The sequence below is a fragment of the Canis lupus genome, chromosome 20 (assembly GCF_011100685.1).
Source record: "Canis lupus familiaris isolate Mischka breed German Shepherd chromosome 20, alternate assembly UU_Cfam_GSD_1.0, whole genome shotgun sequence".
In the NCBI taxonomy this organism is placed as follows: Eukaryota; Metazoa; Chordata; class Mammalia; order Carnivora; family Canidae; genus Canis; species Canis lupus.
The window spans coordinates 32,375,454-32,396,601 of NC_049241.1; the positions used below are offsets into that span (position 1 = coordinate 32,375,454).

Below are 21,148 nucleotides of genomic sequence, written 5' to 3' on the forward strand. Positions count from 1 at the left end.
CCAGCCGCTTCTCTCCTTCAGTGGCTCCCCACAGCCCGTGGGAAAAGGCTACACTGCACCTGGCCTGCCCCCTACCCCACCTCCCTTCCCATCATGCTCTCCCTTCCCCCAGCTGGACTCAGTTCCTCTTTCCCATCACGGGCTTCACGCTCGCTTCCCTCCAGGACCCCTCCCTGAAAACCCTGCCCCAGCCTGCTGGGCCTGCTGTCAGCGGCTCTGGCTCCTCTAGTCCCTCGGGTCGCTGCTTAGATGCCAGCCCTGAACATGCCATCTGGAGTTGCAGCGGCCCTTCTACCCAGTACAATCCGGGTGTCTCTTCGTGAGCCAGAGTTCCCGAGGGCCTTGCTCACCGCCTGTCCCTGGGCTTAGCACAGGGCCTGCCCATGGAGGCTCCTGAGGGGCAGGAAGGGTCTTGGGGTTGACTTCCCCACAACTGGCAGCTTCTGTTCATTCTTTTCTGTCTGTGGGGGCTCCGCCTGACAAGGCCTTTCACATTCATAAAGGGTTATAGGCTTTTTCAAATGAGAAGAGGGATACAGTACTGTGTATTAGATACTCTGTGCCCCACAGAGTACAAATATTGTCTCAGTTTTCAATCAGGTGAGTATTGTTATCCCCATCTAGAGATGGAGAAACTGAGGTCAAGGGAGGTGAAATAATGCGTACAAGTGTCACAGAGGTCCCAGCAGAACTGCTTGGGAATCCAGACTTGGCTGAGACCACAGCCTATAACCACTGGGTCATCGCAGGAAAGAAGTCAAGGGTCACCTGTCACTCTCCACTCCTGTTAGCATTCTTACACCTATCCTTCCTCAAGTAAGAAAATTTAATTTCTGCTGTCACTGTACAATTCAGCATGAATCCCCAAATCACAGGATCCTAAGCAGAAGAAAAGACTCTGTTTGTTCAGATACCGAAAGGGTTGATGTTCAGGATCTGAGTGTCTGTCCAGCTCTGTGGCTCTGGCCTCCTTTCCCTGAGGAAGAATCAACAGCCTCTGGGTGCACTTTCCTGAGGGGCTCACAGCAGGAGGGCTCTGGGGGTGCTCAGGAGTGACGATAACCATCAGGCAGGACCAGGCAAGAGCCTGCATGGCCCTGGTTCTCCCGTAGGGAGCATGAGAGTGCATGTTTCTGGGCAATAGGGGTGTTGGGCTATCCCACAGGGCTCCCCACTGCTTACCTGCTTCTATCCCCACCCCCAGGTTTCTGGTGAAACACTACTTGCAAGTTCATGGGTCCCTAGGCTCCACATCGCAGATGTTTCTCCCCAAGTCCACTGCATACCTGACTACACCTTACCAGGCCAGGTGCCCAGCCCAGAAAGCAGCTGACTTCCTCCATGCAAAACTCTATACCGCGGCCTGGGCACACGTAGCAGCCAGGTGAGCAAGAAACTGGCCATTCCACCTGGGGGCAGGCTACTTCCCATGCTGGGGCCTTTGGGATGGGCTGGGTGAGCATTTGTGAGTACTCCTCTAAAAGGCACCCTCTTCCCCAACCTCAGTGCTCTCAGTTCCTGCCACCATGGGCAGAGAAGGGGAAGTCACATCCATCAGCCCCCATCACTTCCCCATCCTGGTCAAACTAGTAGAAGGACATCACCACTCTGGCCAGTACAAGGAACTTTTTTACATCTTTAGGTTCCTACTGTAATTTGCAATCCAAAGAATATGCCCACTTGTATAAATGTATCTATGTAAATATCGAAAAATAAATAATGTAAATACCAATACTGTATTTAAAATATCCCACAAACTAAAAATAATTTTTAAAAAGATGACTACATCCAGGGGTAGGATTAGTTTATTTCCAGGGTCTAGTGGGCTCCAGGGAACACAGACAAGACCAAGGACTCATTCACTCTGTCATTCAACAAATACCGGCAGGAGGTGTCAGACATGTTCAAATGTGCCAAGGGGCTGCAAATAAAAAGAAGTCCTGACCAAACAGAGACACCATCACAGGAAAGAGAGATTGAAGGACCTAAGAAATAAACTTTCTGAAACCACCCCCACCCTCAACTAAAGCACCAAAACAGCCCAGAAGAAATATTTTCAGTATATAATAAGAGGTCTTATAGCCCAACCTGTGGTCTAAGGACTGGTTAATAATTATTTCAAGATCACAACCAACTTTGGACATTCATGTATTTATTTCACAAGTACTAAGTGTCCACAGTGCACCAGGCACTGTTCTAGGCACAGTGGATCTATCGGTAAACAAGTCATAAAAAGCCCAAGCCTCATGGAACATTTTGTTTTTTAAAAAATATTTTATTTATTTATTCGTGAGAGACACACACAGAGATACATAGAGAGAGGCAGAGACACAGGCAGAGGGAGACGCAGGCTCCATGCAGGGAGCCTGATGTGGGACTCGATCCTGGGACTCCAGGATCATGCTCTGAGCCGAAGGCAGATGCTCAACCACTGAGCCACTCAGGCGTCCCTGGAACTAACATTTTAGTTGGAGGGAGGTGGGGCGTGCCAAATAAGGCTGCTCAGGGTAAGTAAAATGCCATTATATTGATTTTTGCTTGTATTTCAATATAACATCTGCTTATCTAACTCCCTGATAAGAAAAAAATAAATATTGCTTAATAAACAGTTTGTTTTGCATAGCAATTTCATGGGTTATGAGTGGATGGATGGGCAGGAGTAAAAAAGTAAGAGAATACAGGTTAAGTAAATGGCAAATGACCAATTTAGTGGTTTGGAGGACAAGAGTTTGTTTGGTTTTCTTTTCTTTTCTAGCCTTTTAAGGTCCCTTAGGTAGAACCTACAGGCTGGGTGACTGACTGGCTTCACTAGCCTTTACAGGAAAACCATTGTCCTTGCTCAGCCACAGAAGTCGGTCAACAGAGTGGCCTGAAAACACTGGCATCAGGATGGTGTCTGCATTAGGAAGGGGTTCAGTGCCTGGCCTAGAGCCCTCAGGCTTTACAGCTCAGAGGTTAATACGGCTTTACCCTTACTAGTGGTGTGACCCTGGACCAGCTAGTGAACCAATCTGGGACTGTTTTCCCCTCTGTAAATTGGGAATGCCTACCCTTAGAAGGGTTAAAGAGATAATGTAGAGCAAACATTTAGCTTTGCAACACAAACAAACTGTCAATAAACGGGAGTTACTGTATTTCTACTTGTGAGGCTCCCCAGGCAGCCTGAGACCAGACTCCATCAGTCTCTTTCCCACTCAGTCAGGAAGTTGAACCTTTCTTTTTCTTTGGCCTTCAGGCTCATAAAGGACTCAGCGCATCACTTACAGACTCTGATGCAATCCGGAGCTGACTGGGATGAGGCCTGGAACCAGAGCACTGTCCTACACCTCCAGGCTGCTAAGGTGAGCTGCCCGCCAGCTAAAGCTCCAGCTGGAAGGGACCTGTTTTGTTTCCCCCACAGGCCACCATGCTGAGAAAATCTGAGCTCTGCCATTATTCCCAGCCCTGCTCAGTGGCTGCCCTCATTTCACTTCCAAGGCTTTCGTCCAGGGTATTTTAATTAAAGGACTTAACTCCAAAGCAATCTTGCTGACAGCTCTTAGGGAAAAATGTAATGAGGCAGTGTTATTGGATTTGCTTGAGGTTGTTCAAATATTTCCTCCCAGATAGAAAAGCAGGTCAAGTCTCCCTTTAGCCCCACAGGCAATCCTTAGATGTCTGATTCAATTTCTACTATGTTTTGCGTTTCTGCATAATTCACATTCAGTCAGCAAATATTTGAGCACCCACTCAACACCAAGCATTGGGCCGGGTACTGGGGGCTCGATGGTGCCCATAGGCAGTACAATCAAGGCAGCACTGGGATGGGGAAACAGGCTACAGGATCCCAGGGAGGTACATCGCTACCTGGCATGAGGATCAGAAAGGCTTCCCAGAAGTGGCATCCAAGCCAAGACGTCAAGAGTGAGCTGAAATTAGCCAGGCAACAGGTAGAAGCTGTGGTTTGGGAAATGGAGGTTTCCTGGCAAAGGGAACAGCAGGTGAAAAAGGAAGCGAGGCAAGCAAAGACATGGTGCTTGAGAAAATGCAAATCCTCCCAAGGAGGAGTTAAAGGAGGAAGACTGAACCCAGAAAAGGAAGGCAGGTAAGGGAGGGGGAAAGATGGGCAAGGCCTGGGACCTTCTGCATCGCTGTGGACTGTTTGGTTTGTTTTCACTGCAATGGGAAGCCTTTGCAAACTTTGTACCTGGGGAATGAGGTGATCAGAGTTTCACTGTAGAAGAACCATACAGGCTGCCTGGGGAGCAATGGACTGGAGGCTGGAGGCCAACTAGGAACAGGCAGCAGCTGTCTGGGCAAGAAGGGCTGAGTGAGGGTGGTCCAAGAACTTGGCAGACGGCAGGGAGAAACGTGGGTGGACACAGACATATTAAGGGGGTAGAAGAAAGCGACTGCTTTTAAAGAGTAATGGGGTGGGAAAGAGGTTAACTCCTGAGCTCTCACTTAGGGAGCTGGGGCTCTGGCCCTACCTACAGCTGGAACTGTAAACCAAGGTGAACACTTTGACCCTCAGGCATCAGGCCCAGGAAATGGTAGGAAAGCCTGAAGGAGTGTAGCAGCCCTCGCGGTGCAGGCTGGGCATGAGCGCCACCTGGTGACCCGCCGTCTCTACCACACATCAGCTGGTACTGGTCTTAACTCTGCCACCATCCACGGGGCTGTGTCCATCGCAGGGGGACTCCCTGCTGTAATAAATGTCCTATCAACCCAGAGGAGGGTGAGCCAAGGCTGTGTTCTCACCAGACTACAACAAAAGGAACCACAGCTGCCCATTAGGCATCCATTTTCCAAACCTCTGCCCTGCCTTCCAATGGACCAGGCACTGCATGCCAGGGTTACCTCAGTTAATATATACCACCCTGGAGGTGGAAAGTAGCATAACCTCCATTTTACGGATGAGGAAATAGAACTCAAAGGAATTAAGTCCCAGAGGTAGAAAATGGTTAAGATGCTTTGCTTTCCTTTCCCTCACAGATGCAAGCTATGACCTCAGCCACTGTGTATGAGGGAGAGAGGTGATTCTCCAAGTCCTAGGGGCATCGAGGGTGGGTAGTTCAGCCAGCCTAGAGGAGAAGAGCAAGTCCCTTCTTCCCCAGGCATTGTAAGCTGAAGAAGAGTGGCTTCCTGGAGAGATGGTGCCCAAGCTGACTCTCCAAAGTCATAATGGGCAGAGAAATCTGCAGTTTCTGAGCTTCATGCTTTGGAAAAAACATATACTCTACAGAAACCTTAACCACTCACCATGTCCCATCTAGAAACCATAAATATGCAAGTAGAGAGTGACAACAACACAAGGGGAGTGGAGAACAGTGCAGAGTGGTGGCCCAAGTTATGTTTCCTGCTCTCTGCATGACCTGCCTCTCTATGTGACATCCAGTGTCCTTCCTTCCCTGGGCTGTAACTTTCTGGTCCATATAACAAAGGGGCATGAAAAGGACCTTTAGGCTCTGATAAGCTCTGGTTGTGTAACCTGAGGCCCTGCCCAGGAGAGGTTGGTTCCTAGGACCACTAGAGGAAATGCTGGTACCCATTATAATCCAGCCTCAGTCTCTGGTGGCTTTGGCAAGGCAAGGCAGTGGTGAAGACAGACACTTAACAAGGATATGGACAATTTTTCGTTGCTACCACCTACTAGCCATGTGACCTTGGGCAAGGAATTTAATCTGTCAATGCCTCGGTCTCCTCATCTGCAAAATGGAGCAAATAATAGTACCTACCTTCTAGATTATTATGAAGATTAAATGAGTTAATACATGTAAAACTTACAGATGCACCTAGCATATAAATGCTACACATCCCACCCCTTATACCCAAATTAGGCAGAAGGCAATATTTAAACCAACACACACACAAAGGAAGTAAAGTGCATTGTGTTCAAAGCATGGTGCCAAAGTTTGACTCACTGTCACCAGAGGCCACAGAGGCCGGGGCCCTCAGGCAGCTCTTTATCACCCCACTCCACAACCCCAAGGCCCTGAGAATTTAAGGATGTGGCCCTCAGATTAGAAAAGGGAAGCAGGGTCTGTCCAGTTTGAGCACCAAGGGCTGTCTGACTCAGCGGAGGCAACAGGGCACATCTGTTCGTTCCTCTTCTATATCCAAATGTTGCAAACCGAGTGTGGCTGTGAGCGCACTAGGTCCAGGTGGCAAAGCAGTGTTGTTAGCACCCATGTGAGGCCTCCATGGGAAAGGCAGATCCTTTCCAAGTGAGAAACCTGATGGGGTCAATTCCCTGTTAAAGACTCTGGTGGCCTTTGGACCCCCAGAGAATGAAATCCCAACTGATGTGAGCTTCGGGAACAAACAGTCAAGAAAAAATTGAGCCATTTTCTGTGCAAAAGAAGGTGGTTTTATTAAAGCATGGGGACAGGACCAGTGGATAGAAAGAGCAGCCCTGGGATTGTCAGGAGCAATTGATCACATACACTGAAATTGGGAGGGGTAGAGGCCAATGAAGTTTCCAAAAGGATTTTCACATGTTAAGGAAGGAATATTTACAGGATCCTGGAGGCCCGGCTAACTGTCAAGCTAAGGCTGTTTTTTCCTCTAGCAAGGCGTTAATATTAAGACAGGAGTTCCAGGAGGAATGTCATATTCAGTCTCAAGTACTTGTCAGTGAGTTGTAAGTTATAAAGAAAGTTCATTTTATCTACATTTCTTTTGCCTTTATTCCCCACCTCACCAACCATGTCAATCACAGCCCTTCAGGGGCCTAGGTCGCGGTGCCCACCCACCCTAACTTACACAGTTCTGTCATCACCTCATTCTGCCCCAGTGATGCAGCCTCCCGCAAGTACAGCCCCGTGTACATGCAATAACCCCCTGCTGAAACTTCTCTGAACCCTCAAGACAGTCTAAGCCTTGCTACTTAAGACATTACTCGGAAGCTATCTGGAAATCTGCATTTTCACAAGATGCCCAGCTAATCTTTACGCACATAAACCTTTGAGAAGAGTTTTTATGTGCTCTTCTTTCCTCCCTCCTCCCATGGAATTCATATACCTTACCTGATAACAATATGTGCATTTGTCTTGGGGAGAAGGGAATATTCAAAATATTCAACAACCAGTAGGGCAGGGGCACAGGCCAAACAGAAAGGACTTCAGGCCTAATGGAGGCAGAGGCCTGAAAGCCTCCTGCTGGGTCAGGCATTCATCCTTTATTTGCAGAGCTGTAAGGGGTGGGGGGGGGGTCCCAGGAAAGGATCCTGGCTGACAGGGGGGTCTTACCGGGTTGAGGGCAGTGGTCACTTACCAGGTGGTACCAAAAGTTTTATAATTTTATTTTAAGTAAGCTCTTTGCCCACTGTGGGACTTGAATTCATAACCTCGAGATTGACAGTCCTTTGCTCCACTGACTGAGCCAGCTAGGTGCCCGAAAGTTTTGTTTTAACCAGTGACAAAGCCAGATTGTTGGATATGTGCCAAATAACTGCCCTGCTTACCTTGCAGAGTTTACCCTCAGTAGCTGGGAAAAATTCTGTGTCCATACTGAACCTCTAATTTCTCACCCCAAGACACACACAAGCACACACCATGGCACTGAGCATGGCAAACAATAAATAGCTGTTTTCTTAAGTGGTGCTGTCCTCCACCATCTCCATGCCAGCCTCCAATACCCCTGTATTCTTTCTACTTTCAAACCTCCTTGAAATTTCCCCCCAACAAAATGAGGAAGCTCAGGGCCAAGTCCCAGAGCCCACAAGCCCCCATCAAGAGCATGTGTATACATGCGTGCATGCAGACACACACACACACACACATGCACACACACACATACGCACACAGGTATGCTGTCAAAAAGGCTCAGTCAGACCCACAGGGAGCTGAGAGAAAAGGTGGCACTGATCAGCCTCCTGGGAAAGGATCCTCCTGATCACTCCTGGCCGCAGTGAGCTTATTCCAGCAGTCCTACCCTGCTTCCAGGAGGACTTCTGGAGTCAGAAATCAGAAACTAACATATCTTTGTGTCTTTCAGGCACATTGCTACTATATCAGTGTGAAGAATTTTACAGAAACTCTGGACAAACTAGAAAACGAACCAGCAATTCAGCAGGTGCTCAAACGCCTCTGTGATCTCTATGCTTTACACAGTATCCTGACAAACTCGGGTGACTTTCTCCACGATGGCTTCCTATCTGGGACCCAAGTAGATGCGGTGAGAACAGCCTACCTGAACCTGCTCCTCCTCATCCGGTAAGTGGCTGGCCCTCAAAGCATGGTAATCTTCAGAGACTAGCCCTAGGTCCTTTGTTTACTTCAAACTCTGAAACTGCAGCTCCATAATCTTGCTACATGAGGTCTGGCAAAAGTAGCAACCACCCTGGAGAGGTTTATACTCTAGCATGATTACATCAACATAAAGTATTATGGATTCATGAAAGAAAAAATAAAATAAAAAAACAATTAGAAATAAAAATACCTAAAAACAAATTATCTCAATTGAATACTCTTCAACATTGTAAAGGAAATAGGAATAGTATCTAAATGAAGCATACTACTGTATTCATAATATGTACTAATAATGAGTCTCAATCATAACTAATTATTTAAGGAACACTTATGTGTGCCAGGCATTGTGCCAAAAGCTTTCACATACATCATCTCATTTAATCCTTCTAGCTTTTTGAAATGAGTACTATTAATTGCCCCATTTTACTGGGGAGGAAATTCAGGCTAAAGGGAGTAAGGAACTTGCTCAGGTCTCTCAGTTAGCCAGGGGAGGAGCTGGGTGCAATCTGGGACCTATTGGACCCCAGAGCATATGCTTCTACACTGTATTAAAGTTAAGGTGAGGGGATTGTTTATTTCAAATGTATCCTTGTCTTTGTTGAATGTGCTTAGGCAAACTCTTACTAAATTGACTAAACTTAGTTTCTCAGCTTCAAGATGAAATTTTCTTTTAAACTCAGTAATTCACACATTTATTCATAAAGCAATAATACAAATAGTTCTTAAATGCAACATAATGCAGTACAGTTTAGGGTCATGACATACTAATGCAATGCTTTCATTCTGTTACGTTATATATATAATCTAAATGATCACTTTAAAAACATCGAAACCAAAGCCCCAGCCTGAACAGCGTACTAGAAGAAACAACTTAAAACAAAACAGGTCAGTCACCATTGTCCATAAGATACAATGGGCTACCTTAAGGATTAACCTTTTCTGAGAAAACAGGATGACTCCTTCATATGGGGTGGTGTGACACTGTGTCTGTGTTTGTGTGTGTGTGTGTGTGTGTGTGTGTGACTTTTCCGCTAGAACCTCTAATAGTTCACATTATCTAGAACACTAAGATAATAAAAAAGGCAAAAGATTTGAAATTTTAAAAATTAGCTACTTGTGACAAAGTTTTTAAAAAACTAGATCAAATTATGTTTATTTCTAAAAAAAAATTATGTTTATTTCTAACAATATGCAACATTACCACTTATGACTCCTTATCAGCACCTAACAGATATTTGGCAATCAGCAAACGTTTAATTAAATCATCAAAAACTGTCAAAAATACATTTCATGCAAGTATGCCTCAGGTATTAAACTTTCCCTTATATAGAGAATACAGTGGTGGGAACCATTAATAGCAGAGCTGAGTATTGCACAGTTCAAACCCAAGTCTAATTCTGAAGTGCTTGGCATTTTAAACATTTATTTATTTACTTGGGGGAGAGAGAGAGCTCATGAGCAGGAGGAGGAACTGAGGAAGAGGGAGAGAGAGAATCTCAAGCAGACTCCCCACTGAGCACGGAGGCCAATGCAGGGCTCCATCCCAGGACCCTGAGATCATGACCTGAGCCAAAATCAAGAGTTGAGCATTTAACCAATGGAACCACCAGGCACCCCTGAAATGCTCTGCATTTTAAAGTACATGAAAACAGGGATGCCCGGGTGATTTAGTGGTTGAGTGTCTGCCTTCAGCTCAGTGTGTGATCCCAGGGTTTTGGATCAAGTCCCGCACTGGGCTCCTTGCAGGGAGCCTACTTCTACCCCTACCTATGTCTCTGCCTCTCTCTCTGTGTCTCTCATGAATAAATAAATAAAATCTTTAAAAAAAATAATAAAGCACATGAAAACAATAAGGTTCTAGCCTGACTGACAGAGATGATTAAACACAAAAGATAACCCCTAACATCTCATAAGCATGATTTTTTAACATCTGCAACAGCATTTCTAAGCACTTGCCTTGGCACCAGAGACTTACAAGTTAAGACAAGACCAAGAGCACTGGCACAAACAGGCAACTTATGCATTGCTGTAATTGTTTTATTAAATTAGCTGGAATATTAAATTTGTTATGTGAGGTTTTAGGTATCCATCTAACCCACAAACTGATTTACTCACCTTATGTTTCCTAAGTAACCTTATTACGGGAGGTAGTTAGGTATGTAACAGACTCCATGTTTGTAACAGTTCTGTGTCAGAATTCCTTGCCTTGGTTACTTAGTATCACCCTCTAATTTCTGAGATAACAAATGAAGGATGGCACACTATTCCCTGTGACACTAAGAACCAGCTTTCTGTGTAATGTTAACTAACTGACCCAGTTTATAGTTGTTTAAGGGGTCATAAAATCTCAAGTGAAGGACATACAGGTATAGATGACAGATTGAACATATGTATTTACTTTTGTTCCCTCCTGAAACAGCATGGATTACAATTTTTAAAAAGCTACACACCCACAAAAAGAAAAAGAACAGGGGAGGAAACATGAAAATATGAAAGCAGATGAACAGTAGTAGACCAGAGAAAACTGGATCATAAACCAGAAGTGAGAAACAAGTTATACCAAAGAACCCCAAAAAGTAGCAGCACTGTGCACCTCTGACAATAGGGATAAAGTTGAGACCCACGGGGGTTCAGCTCCATCTGAAACAGAAGGAGCTGAACCCCCAGGTCCCCTCCTCCTCTGAAAGTAATTTTGAGATTCTCCTTGACTCCACCCTGGCAGAAGAGTATACAGAGGGTCTGTGGGCCAGGGAATATCAGGCATAGTTGACAGTGAGGCTACCCTACAGAAACCAGGGGTCTGAATAAATGTTTATAGGCCAGGTGCTAACCTAAGCCCCCTCCCTCAGCCCTCTTTTCCCTGGCTCCCAGAAAACTGGCAGCCAGGCTAGTATGCTACAGAAAGATGATAGTATGCTCCTTCTCTGAAGAACGTGACCAGCCCAAAGGAGACAAAACTGAAGATACTGACACCATAGCCCTCTAACTCACCCACCCCATAGTGAATCCCACATATTGACAAGCACACTTGGACTTCTAATCAGCTAAGTAATGCCCCACTCTTAGCTATGATCAGAGACTCGGGGATCACTAGACACCCAAGGGAAGCCCCCGACTTAAAACAGAGACCAAATAAGCAAGAAGGAAACAACTTTGAGGGCACAAGAGAATCTTCCAGGAGAAGGAATCTTTTTAAAAAGACCAGTAATGCCCTCAAAGAGTTAAGAGGAGATACACAAAACCACAAAACAAGAATGTCATTTCTTAAAAAGTAATATTCAGAAAAAAAAAAAAAAGAGAGAGAGAGCCCTATGAAACAAAAATGATAGTGGAAATGAAAAGCTCGGTGGAAGGACTGGAAAAGAAAGTTGCATAAAATCTCACAGAAAAGAAAGCATAAAGATAAAAATTAGCAGAAAAGATAAAAATAGCAAGAAAACTGATTCTAACTGCCCATCATCTGAAAAACAGGTCTAGAAAGAGCAGATAGAAAAAATAGAAAGGAACAAACCATTGATAAAATAATTCAAGAAGCAGGAGGCTAATGAAGAACACGAGTTTCAGACCGAAAAGGCCACAAATACTTAAAGACTAGAGGAGACAAACACACACAGAAAAGTCAAACATACAGTGTGCGACATGGTAAATACATGCTACGAAGAAAAGGAAAGCAGGGAAGAGGATTAGGAATGCGGGGATCCGGGGGGTGGGGTGGGGAGACAGGCTGTAGTTTTATTTCATTTGATTTTTTTTTTAAGATTTTATTTATTCATGAGAGACATACAGACATAGGTAGAGAGATGGGCAGAGGGAGAAGCAGGCTCCTCACAGGGAACCCAATGCAGGACTTGATTCCGGACCCTGGGATCATACCCTCAGTCAAAGGCAGATGCTCAACCACTGAGCCACCCAGGCATCCCTTCATTTTGATTTTTTAAAGATTTTACTTTTAAGTAATCTCTACACTGAATGCAGGGCCCAAACTCACAAGCCCAAGATCAAGAGTTGTACCCTCCACTGACTGTAGTTTTAAATAAGTCAGAGAAGGCCTCCCAGGGAGGGTGGTATCTGAGGAAAGATCTCAAGGGGTGGGGACATGAGAGGAGCCATGGGGTTGGCTGGGAAAGGAACATTCCAGGCAGAGAAGTACAAATGTTGGAGGCCAGAGCTTGCTTGGCACGTCTCCCCCAGAGAAAAGAGAAGAGGCCACAGAGGCTGGAGTGGCATGACTGAGGTGAATGAGAGCAGTGGTCAGAGAGTTAAGGGTGTGCTGGGGCCAGGGGTGAAGACAGGTAGAGATCATTGGAAAGACTTAAAAATTTGGCTTTTAGTTTGTGTGAGAGTGGGAAGGTTTTCACCATTTCACTCATCTGATATATTTTTCTAAAGGATCACTCCAGCTGCCATATTAAGAACTGACTGGGGAAGGAGATGAATAAAAAGCAGGGAGCCCAACTAGGAGGCTACCTCAATAATCCAAGTGAAAGATGATATCAGGTTAGACTGGATGAGAATACTGGAGGTGATGGGAAGTAGCTGAAGTATGGATATATTTTGAAGGTAGAACAGGATTTGCTGACAGATCACAGGTGTGGGGTGTAAGTGACAGAGAGGAGCTCGAGTTTTTGGCCAGGACAGAGTTGCCATTTCCTATATATATGCCAGGTTTGGGCAGGATGCACAGGAGAAGGTGCAGAAGATGTGGAGTTTGGCTTTGAACATATTAAGTTTGAAGAGCCTATTAGTAATCAAGTAAGATGTTAATAAGCAGGTAAGTGAGACTGGAGAGATAAATTTGGAAGTCATTAGCATATGACTGGTATTTAAAGCCATGAGAAGGATATCACATGGAGTGACTATATGAAGAGAAGAGGCCTGAGTACTGTGTCTTGGGACCCTCCAAGGTTGATGAGAGGAAGTAGCCTTGACAAGAGCTATTTCAGTGGAGTGGAAGTGAAAACCTGAATGGATCTAGTTCAGCAGAACAGGTGGAAAGAAGAAATATCAAAGCATAAACAAGCACAACACTTTTAAGGAGCTTTATCATAAAGGGGGGCCAAGATATGGAGTAGATGATGGAGAGGAAAACAGACTCAAAATCTTGTTTTAAGGACGGGAGGTAGGATAGCATGTTTGTATATGAAAATGATCCAGTAGAGAAGGGGATTTTGATATTGTAATGAAAAGGCAAGAAAATTTCTAGTATGTTGTTCTCTAATAGGGAAGAGGAGAAGGCATCTAAGGGATGAGGAGGGGCTGGCATGAGCTGGGAGCCTGGACAGTGTACCTATACCAAAAACAGAGAAAGCATGTATAAATAAAGTGGTGGGAACTTGTGGGTGTGCTCTTACCCCTTCTATTTTACCAGTGAAATTGGACAAAAAGTCATGTAAGTAAGAGAGATGTGAGATAATCATCTAAGGCAATGAAAGAGTAAAGGAATGAGAGCAATGTCTTATGACTGCTAGCCAGCAGATAAGGGCCCACCTGAACTCCCATTACACCAGTCAGTACTGACTTCCCAGCCACATATGGCTACAAAGGTGGTGACACAGAGTTGATGAAAAACTGCTGAATATATTTCTGAGGGAGTGAATATAACAGACCATAGAATTTCAGCTGAATAAGGAAGGAAGGGAGGCCACCAGGAGGATGAGGGACATTAAGTTAAGTGGTAGGTACTGGTAGGGTCAAAGAAGTATAACCAGCCCTAAATGGAAATCCTCTCACAGTGATGATGAAGGGTCACCCAGAAAAGATTAAAATAGGAAGCTACAGTATCCCAGTCACCTCAACTGCTTTGTAAAAGGAGGACTAGGGAAGAGTATAAAAAAAAATTGCAATGTTATGTTTTATACCCTTGCTAAAAAAAGTTAAAGAAACATGTGAACAATTTTTATGTTATTTAAGATTTTATTTATTTATTCATGAGAGACACAGAAAGAGAGGCAGAGACATAGGCAGAGGGAGGAGAGCCTGATATGGGACTGGATCCCAGGACCCCAGGATCACGACCTGAGTCAAAAGCAGACTCTCAACCACTAAGCCACTCAGGCATCCTGTGAACAATTTTTTTTAAATATTTCATTCAATAGGCTAAAAGAAAACACATTTTGTTGCTTGAAAAAGAAAAGAAAAAGATTATCGGAGTCAGAACTCTAGAGGGGGTAAGCCAAAAGGGCAGGAGCCAGTGAAAGGAACACGCCCCACATCATGGAGAAGGTGCAGATATGGAGAACTGAGTCCTGGGATGGCATCTTGGTGGAAAGTGACAGAGGGAGCCCTAGAACAAGGTCAGTAGAGAAGATCCAAGAACCAAGAAGCCGCATTTTAGAGGAACATTCATGTAGGTATTGAAATTGCTACGGATGATGACAAAAGTTACAGTGAGAAACAGCAGACCAGGAGGTAGATCACTCTAATGGGAGAGACGTGGTAGGGACACTGCTCAACCACGAGCAAGATATGCGAAGTCACAGTTATAGACACACATATAGTCATAATAATGCAAGCACCAAATATAAGTCTGACCAGAATTATAACTATACTGGGAGCAGGAACACCAAGAAGCAGCAGAGGTGAGGCAGGATGATACAAGGGTGACAAGAGGGAACTAAAAACACATCCTTATCTTTTTGTAATGGAGAGTTGACAGATAATACCTAAAACTGAACAACCAATAAGTAGCAATCCACACAAGATATTTAGAGGCATTCAGGTAAATACCAAAATACGAGCTGAAATACTGAAACTGATTGCCCGAGGTGGGGGAAGCACAGATGAGACAAGGATGTGCTGATTTTAAATAATAAGCCTTGAAGATTACTGGACTCCTTCTACTTGTATATCTAACAGATCAAAAATTAAAACTTTTAGAAAATTAAAGCTGAGTTGTTCAAAACAACCGAGCTGAGTTGTTGTGACCTCTTAATTAGGTGTTGTTATTCACCATCCCTGATTAAACAGATTCATAAAAGCAATCTAAAATACTCACAAACTCTTGTTTTCTCTCGCAGGAAGGATGCCATCTTGTTAACTGATGCTTTTGACTTCATGGATCACTGTTTAAATTCAGCACTTGGCTGTTATGATGGAAATGTCTATGAACGTCTGTTCCACTGGGCTCAGAGGTCACCGACCAATACTCAGGTAGTTGAGTAGAACTCATTATGAATTATGTAAGAGAGCAGAGAACAAGCATGAATACAACCTCCATGTTTTCTCATTTTAATTGATTCCCCATTAGGTTGGAAATTACTTGGCATAGCATGTCTGTTAAAAAGATTTTGAGAATACATGAAAAAATCCAGGAGTGGCCTGGATTGGAACTCTGAGTATAGACTGTAATCAGCAAAAGACACGGCTCAGAATTTGGTAAAGGGAATTAAGAGGAAGGTCCAAGCTCTAAATCATGGCTTGACATACCCAAGGGCATACACACATAGTGCCAAACGAGCTTTTAAGTAACAAAGAAGATAAATCATTGCAGTGATTGAACCATCATGTTTTCAGCCTTTTACCTCTCAGTTTTGTGTTGATAAAAATGGGTATTCAGAGGTGATAGGAAGCTTCGGGTGGGGGATCAGATCAGACTCTCTGTGCTGGAGATGCCTCCTTCCTCTTCACTCTAAGGAACACAATCCCAGGAACAAAGAAGGCTGTTGCAGGACCATCAGCAGCCCAAGAAAGCCATATAAATGTCTATTACAAGGGTTATGGCAAAAAGATCCCCAGCTGTCCCTAAGAGAGAATACCAGAACTCTACGTCATTGACAGAAGGGAGGACTCATAAAATCCTAATGATTTAGGGTCAGCGTCCCAGACTCTGCCATAAGCCTCAACGGGAAAAGTTATGAATGTCAATGACTACAATAACTGGAATAAAGAAATAAACCCTATATTTAGAATTGGGTAACCAATATTTAATAGCAAATTTGATACAGATGATCAAAACAAAGATAATCTATAGATATGCAACAGATTATTTTAAGCTCTGTAGTGCAAATGTTATTCAGGTAACGAAGCTTACTTTTTTACCCCTTAGGTCAAATTTCAGAAAAGTGTCTTAACACCTCATAAAATTGGCAACTCTTAGGCTTTCATTCACACTTAGCATGGTGTTAGACTTGCTCTTCACATTTTGCATCCTGTCACACCTCACAGCGTAATTTAACACGATTATCTAAAATTATAACTGGTCACCTCCAAGATGCTTGTCAGATAGAAGGCCAATCCATTTTGGTCATTTCCCGTCTCCAGGAAGGCATCCTTTTAACTTGATAAGAAAATATAAAGAATTACCTGAAGAAAGTATGATACATTTACTGCTTAATACAGTTAAGCTACTTCTGGTGTGTTACTTTTTCTATTAGATTCCCCCTACTTTCTAATATTTAAATCCTGGCATGAAACGACAGCAGTCCTCCTACTCCAGATTAGCTCCTATGGTCTAAGGATAAATCTATGCCCTTTGCTGCTCATGAGAAAAACCGACCCTGCCAGCAAATGCTAAATATCTAGCTCAAACCTGCTCAACTAGCAATACAAGGAAACATGCCAGTTCTGATTCCTCATCATCACTAAAGAACATAGTGCATTTTTTTTTACTTTGTTTCTAATCTTTATTTTAAAAGCATTTAATCTGCATACTATATGAGGGCAAGCTTATGTAAATGAGGAGCATGACTGGTCCAGAGCATCAACAGATTTGGTAAAATGTTGATGCTCATCATCTCATTCGCTTTTCTTTCTTTCTTTCTTTCTTTCTCTTTTCTCTTTCTTTCTTTCTTTCTTTCTTTCTTTCTTTCTTTCTTTCTTTCTTTCTTTCTTTCTTTCTTTTTCTTTCTTTCTCTTTCTTTCTCTCCTTCCTTCCTTCCTTCCTTCCTTCCTTCCTTTTTTTGTTTCTTTTTTTTCCCATTCACTTTTCTGTTTTTCCCTATCTCCAGCTACCTGACTGTGAACAAGGATAGAGTCTTTCTCTTCCTAACTCTAGGATCTGTCTCGGAGTAGACACTTTGCATTTATGGAATAAATGAACATAGTTTTATGACCCACAGTGAAATGAAGAACCTCCTGCATACACAGTGCTGCAGACTCTGACCATCTTGGCTTACATTACCTTGCTAAAAAGGTGACAAGTAGAGTAATGTGACTGTTCCATGCACAGCAATTTGGGAATGTGAGATTATCAATGGCCTTAGAGAACTGTCGCCAGTTAGTTAAAATGACAGTCGGTTGACTATTAAAATATAGCCACATAATCTTACACTACTGGCTCCTTGAGAGTCTACCAAAATAGCACTTTTAAGGTATATATTTCTAATCTCTAGATAATTTTGAAGCTAAAGACATTTTACTTCAAATGTCTTTTGAAGTAAAAGACATTTTTCCTCATTGGCACCAGTAGAAAAAGGCACAATGAAGGTATTTCAAATAAATTAAAACAATAGCTATGTTAAAACATACCTTGGAGACACAAAATTACAAAGGGGAATATATTTCACTGACATTTTCTACCAAAAGAAAAGTGCTATGCTAAGTTAAACATCTTAGAATCCTAAGACAGTCTCTCTTCTGTCTGGGGCAGGCTGAGTGTTGAGCTTTATCCCTAGACAGGATGATGCGCTCTTTCATAGTTTACTCTAGCCATGGTGTGTTTGTTTTTTGGCTTTTTTCCTGAGCTGGATGCTATTTCCAGCCAGATTCTCCAAAGTAAATTGCAAAAGGCTGTTCCTGCTCCCCACATGAATTCATATTTAAGTGATTCCCTATAGATGCAAGCAGTGCAGGAACCACTGGGGACAATTTCAAAACAAGAATCCTATTTCCCCCAATTATTCTACTGTAAAAATTTGTCCAAGTAGTTGCTAGATACATGAAACACACCTACTGATTCATTCATCCATTCATTCACTCAATGAATATTTATTGAGCATATGCTCTACACCAGAAACTGTTCTAAGTACTAAGGCTATAAGGGAGAACAGAAGTCATAGACCCTGTCTTTAATGAGGAGCTCAAAGTTTTAGCCTAGACAGGCAAACAAGTAAATATAAAAGATGAGGCTAGAACTGTGAAGCAAAGAATTAAGACATATATTAGTGAACAAGGGGAAATAACCTACTCTTACATAGAACCTTAATTATCCAATTCATCTTCTGAGTCCTTGCTTTGCGGTTAATGTTCAACTTCAAAGAACTTCAAAAAGTCAAGCATTTTATTTGTATTAAATTCCAAAAGCAAATGATAAGCTGTTTCTTAATTGGCCACCTGCATCCACAATTTAAAATCTGCATGAGAAAAGGAAGGATGCCCTTTGGAAAAAATATTTCTCCATATGTTCACACAAAACAGATTTAAAAAAACTAATTTTTAAAATTAAGAATCTTATGTAATGTTACTTTTTTGAAACTAAAAACTTAATGTGGAGGTAAAAGTCATTAATCCTGGCAGAAATATTGTCTTAACAATGTACTTTTTTTTCTACAAACAGGGGAACCCTGCCTATGAGAAATACATAAAACCACTATTACAAAGTTGGAGATCCAAGCTGTGAAATAATGAAGAGCATTCAAGAGGCGCCACCATGGGACTATGAACTATGGCATATATAGCATTCAACTTTAAAGTATACTTCATATATACTTTATATATTTCAAAAAAATATATATATATATATACACACACACACATATACATAGTTGTTGTTTTTAAAGTAAGCTCTAGGGGCGCCTGGGTGACTCGGTCAATTAAGCATCTGCTTTTGTTTTTGGTTCAGAGGTCCTAATCTGGGGTCCTGGAATGGAGCCTTGCATCAGGAGGCTCCCTGCTCAGTGGAGAACCTGTTTCTCCCTCTTCCCTATACCCCTCCCCTGTTCATGCTTTCTATGCTATCTCACTGTCTCTCAAATAAATAAATAAAATTGAAAGGAAGGAAGGAAGGAAGCAAGCAAGCAAGCAAGCAAGCTCACTTGCTCTGAGGGCGGCCTGGGTGGCTCAGATGGTTAAGGGTTTGCCTTTGGCTCTGGATCCTGGGATCAAGCTCCATGGCGGGCTCCTGACTCAGCAGGGGATAATAATAGCCCTATTATCTTAAAAAAAATAATAAAGTAAGTTTTATACCCAATGTAGGACTTGAACTCACAACTCCAAGATCAAGAATCACATGCTCTACCAATTCAGCCAACCAGGCACCCCCTAAAGTATATATTTTTTAAAGAGGGTCATTATCTGAATGGATGGATGAAACATCTGTGATTTACTTCATGAAAATCTATGGAAGGAAAAAGGGAGAGTGAATAGCTGAAGATGGGGTCATTCAAGGGGTTCGTGGGTATTTGCACTATTCTACTTCTGATTATGTTTAAAATTTCCCATAATAAATAAAGTAGTGCTATCCATTTGTAGCATCTATTTTGTTAAATACCACAGTTTTGCTTTAGATCTAAAAGTCAATAGATTCATTAGTTATCATTTATGTCTAATTTAGCACACATTTATCCAAGGTTTAAAGGGATATACACATGTGCACACACAATCCTCCTCCAAAAGTGCCTGTTCTTGGAGTAATCTAAATAAAATGTAGAGCTCTGAGAATACCACTAAGTATCAATTTTTGAAAATCAACTATTTTGCAGGGAAAATGATTTAAAATTTTCTTAAAAAGACATAATTGTCTCAAATTACCCAAATATAATCAAACTACATTTTTCATATTGCACAAGTAAACACTCAAAACTAAATGCCACCAGATTAAGTTGCAAAAAAACCTCAGCTGGCTACTTTTCCTAATTTACTTATAAAAATAATCATTTAGTTAATTTTTTCTTTTTTTCTTCTCCTTCTTTTTTTTAAGTAAGCTCCTCACCCAGCATGGAGCCCAATGTAGGGTTGCAACCCTCGACCCTGAGATTAAGACCTGAGATTAAAAACTGGATGCCTAACAACTGACTGAGCCACCCAGGAGCCCCTTAGTTAACAATTAATAAACCTAAGAAAATTGACCAAAACAAACTTTTCTCCAGTAAACTGGGCAAGGAAGAGACCCCATAAGATTTTAATTTTTAAAACCTTAGAACTAATATTATTTTCATTTCCAAATCATCCTGTCTTGCTTCTATCTCTGCCAATTCAACAACACATAAGTGGCTGGATGTTTTTTTGGAGGAGGGGGGTAATCTCTAATCAATTTGAAGTATCAGACAATTTTCTAAAAAGATAACTTCACACCATTTAATGAAACCACAGCAACCTGCCAATAGTATGATAGGATTTTAGTTTGAAGACGGCTGAAGATGGTTTAGTTGAAGATGGTAAAAACAGGGTAATTACAGGTTTCTAGATATTGGTCATTTGTCAAATCTTAAATTTTCAGAGAGACATGGGCAAAAATGGATATAGGTAAGTGTTCTCATCCTCCTTTCAGAGACAGAATTTCAGAATTCTCTCATGTAGAAGAGAAAAGGAAAGGGCACACAGCCTCAAAACTCCACTCTTCCCTTAGAAAACAGGGAAGAAATTACATGACTTACTTTATAAAGTGTTCCAGCAACTAGCAAGTCTCACTATAGCTAACATAATCCTTCCTATAACTTCCAAGAAAGAGAATCAAAGCAACTATTCAAAATAAAGACCACAGTAAAATAAAGTACATATGTATCTCCAACTGTTCCAGAGCCTTCACTCACTGCAGTTTAGTTTTTCTCCTCAGAAACAGACTTAACTATAATAATAAAATATATTTGTGGGCCACCATAATATTGTGAGAAAAAAGTAAAGAGCCAGTTTGTCCCTGTGCTCAGTGCAAAGCTAGCAAAAGGGTCATATTCAGTGCTGACAATTAGTGGCTTCCTGAAGAAAAATCTTCAACATAAGTCCTATTTGAAAAAAAATTTATCAAATTGTTTGATTCCCTGTTT

The 21,148-nt window shown here is 42.4% G+C and overlaps 1 protein-coding gene across 6 annotated transcripts in view; it reads left to right on the forward strand.

Moving 5' to 3' along the window:
* ACOX2 (acyl-CoA oxidase 2) overlaps positions 1-20,895 on the forward strand; it is a 32,955-nt gene extending 12,060 nt beyond the window's left edge. For all 6 annotated transcript variants that reach the window (XM_038566003.1, XM_038566005.1, XM_038566004.1 and 3 more), the window contains 5 exons: positions 1,205-1,384; positions 3,236-3,341; positions 7,978-8,195; positions 15,248-15,380; positions 18,724-20,895. In XM_038566003.1, coding sequence (XP_038421931.1) covers positions 1,205-1,384; positions 3,236-3,341; positions 7,978-8,195; positions 15,248-15,380; positions 18,724-18,786 — 700 coding nt within the window. In that variant the 3' untranslated portion in view covers positions 18,787-20,895. The remainder of the gene's footprint in view (positions 1-1,204; positions 1,385-3,235; positions 3,342-7,977; positions 8,196-15,247; positions 15,381-18,723) is intronic.
* Positions 20,896-21,148: the final 253 nt, after the last annotated feature.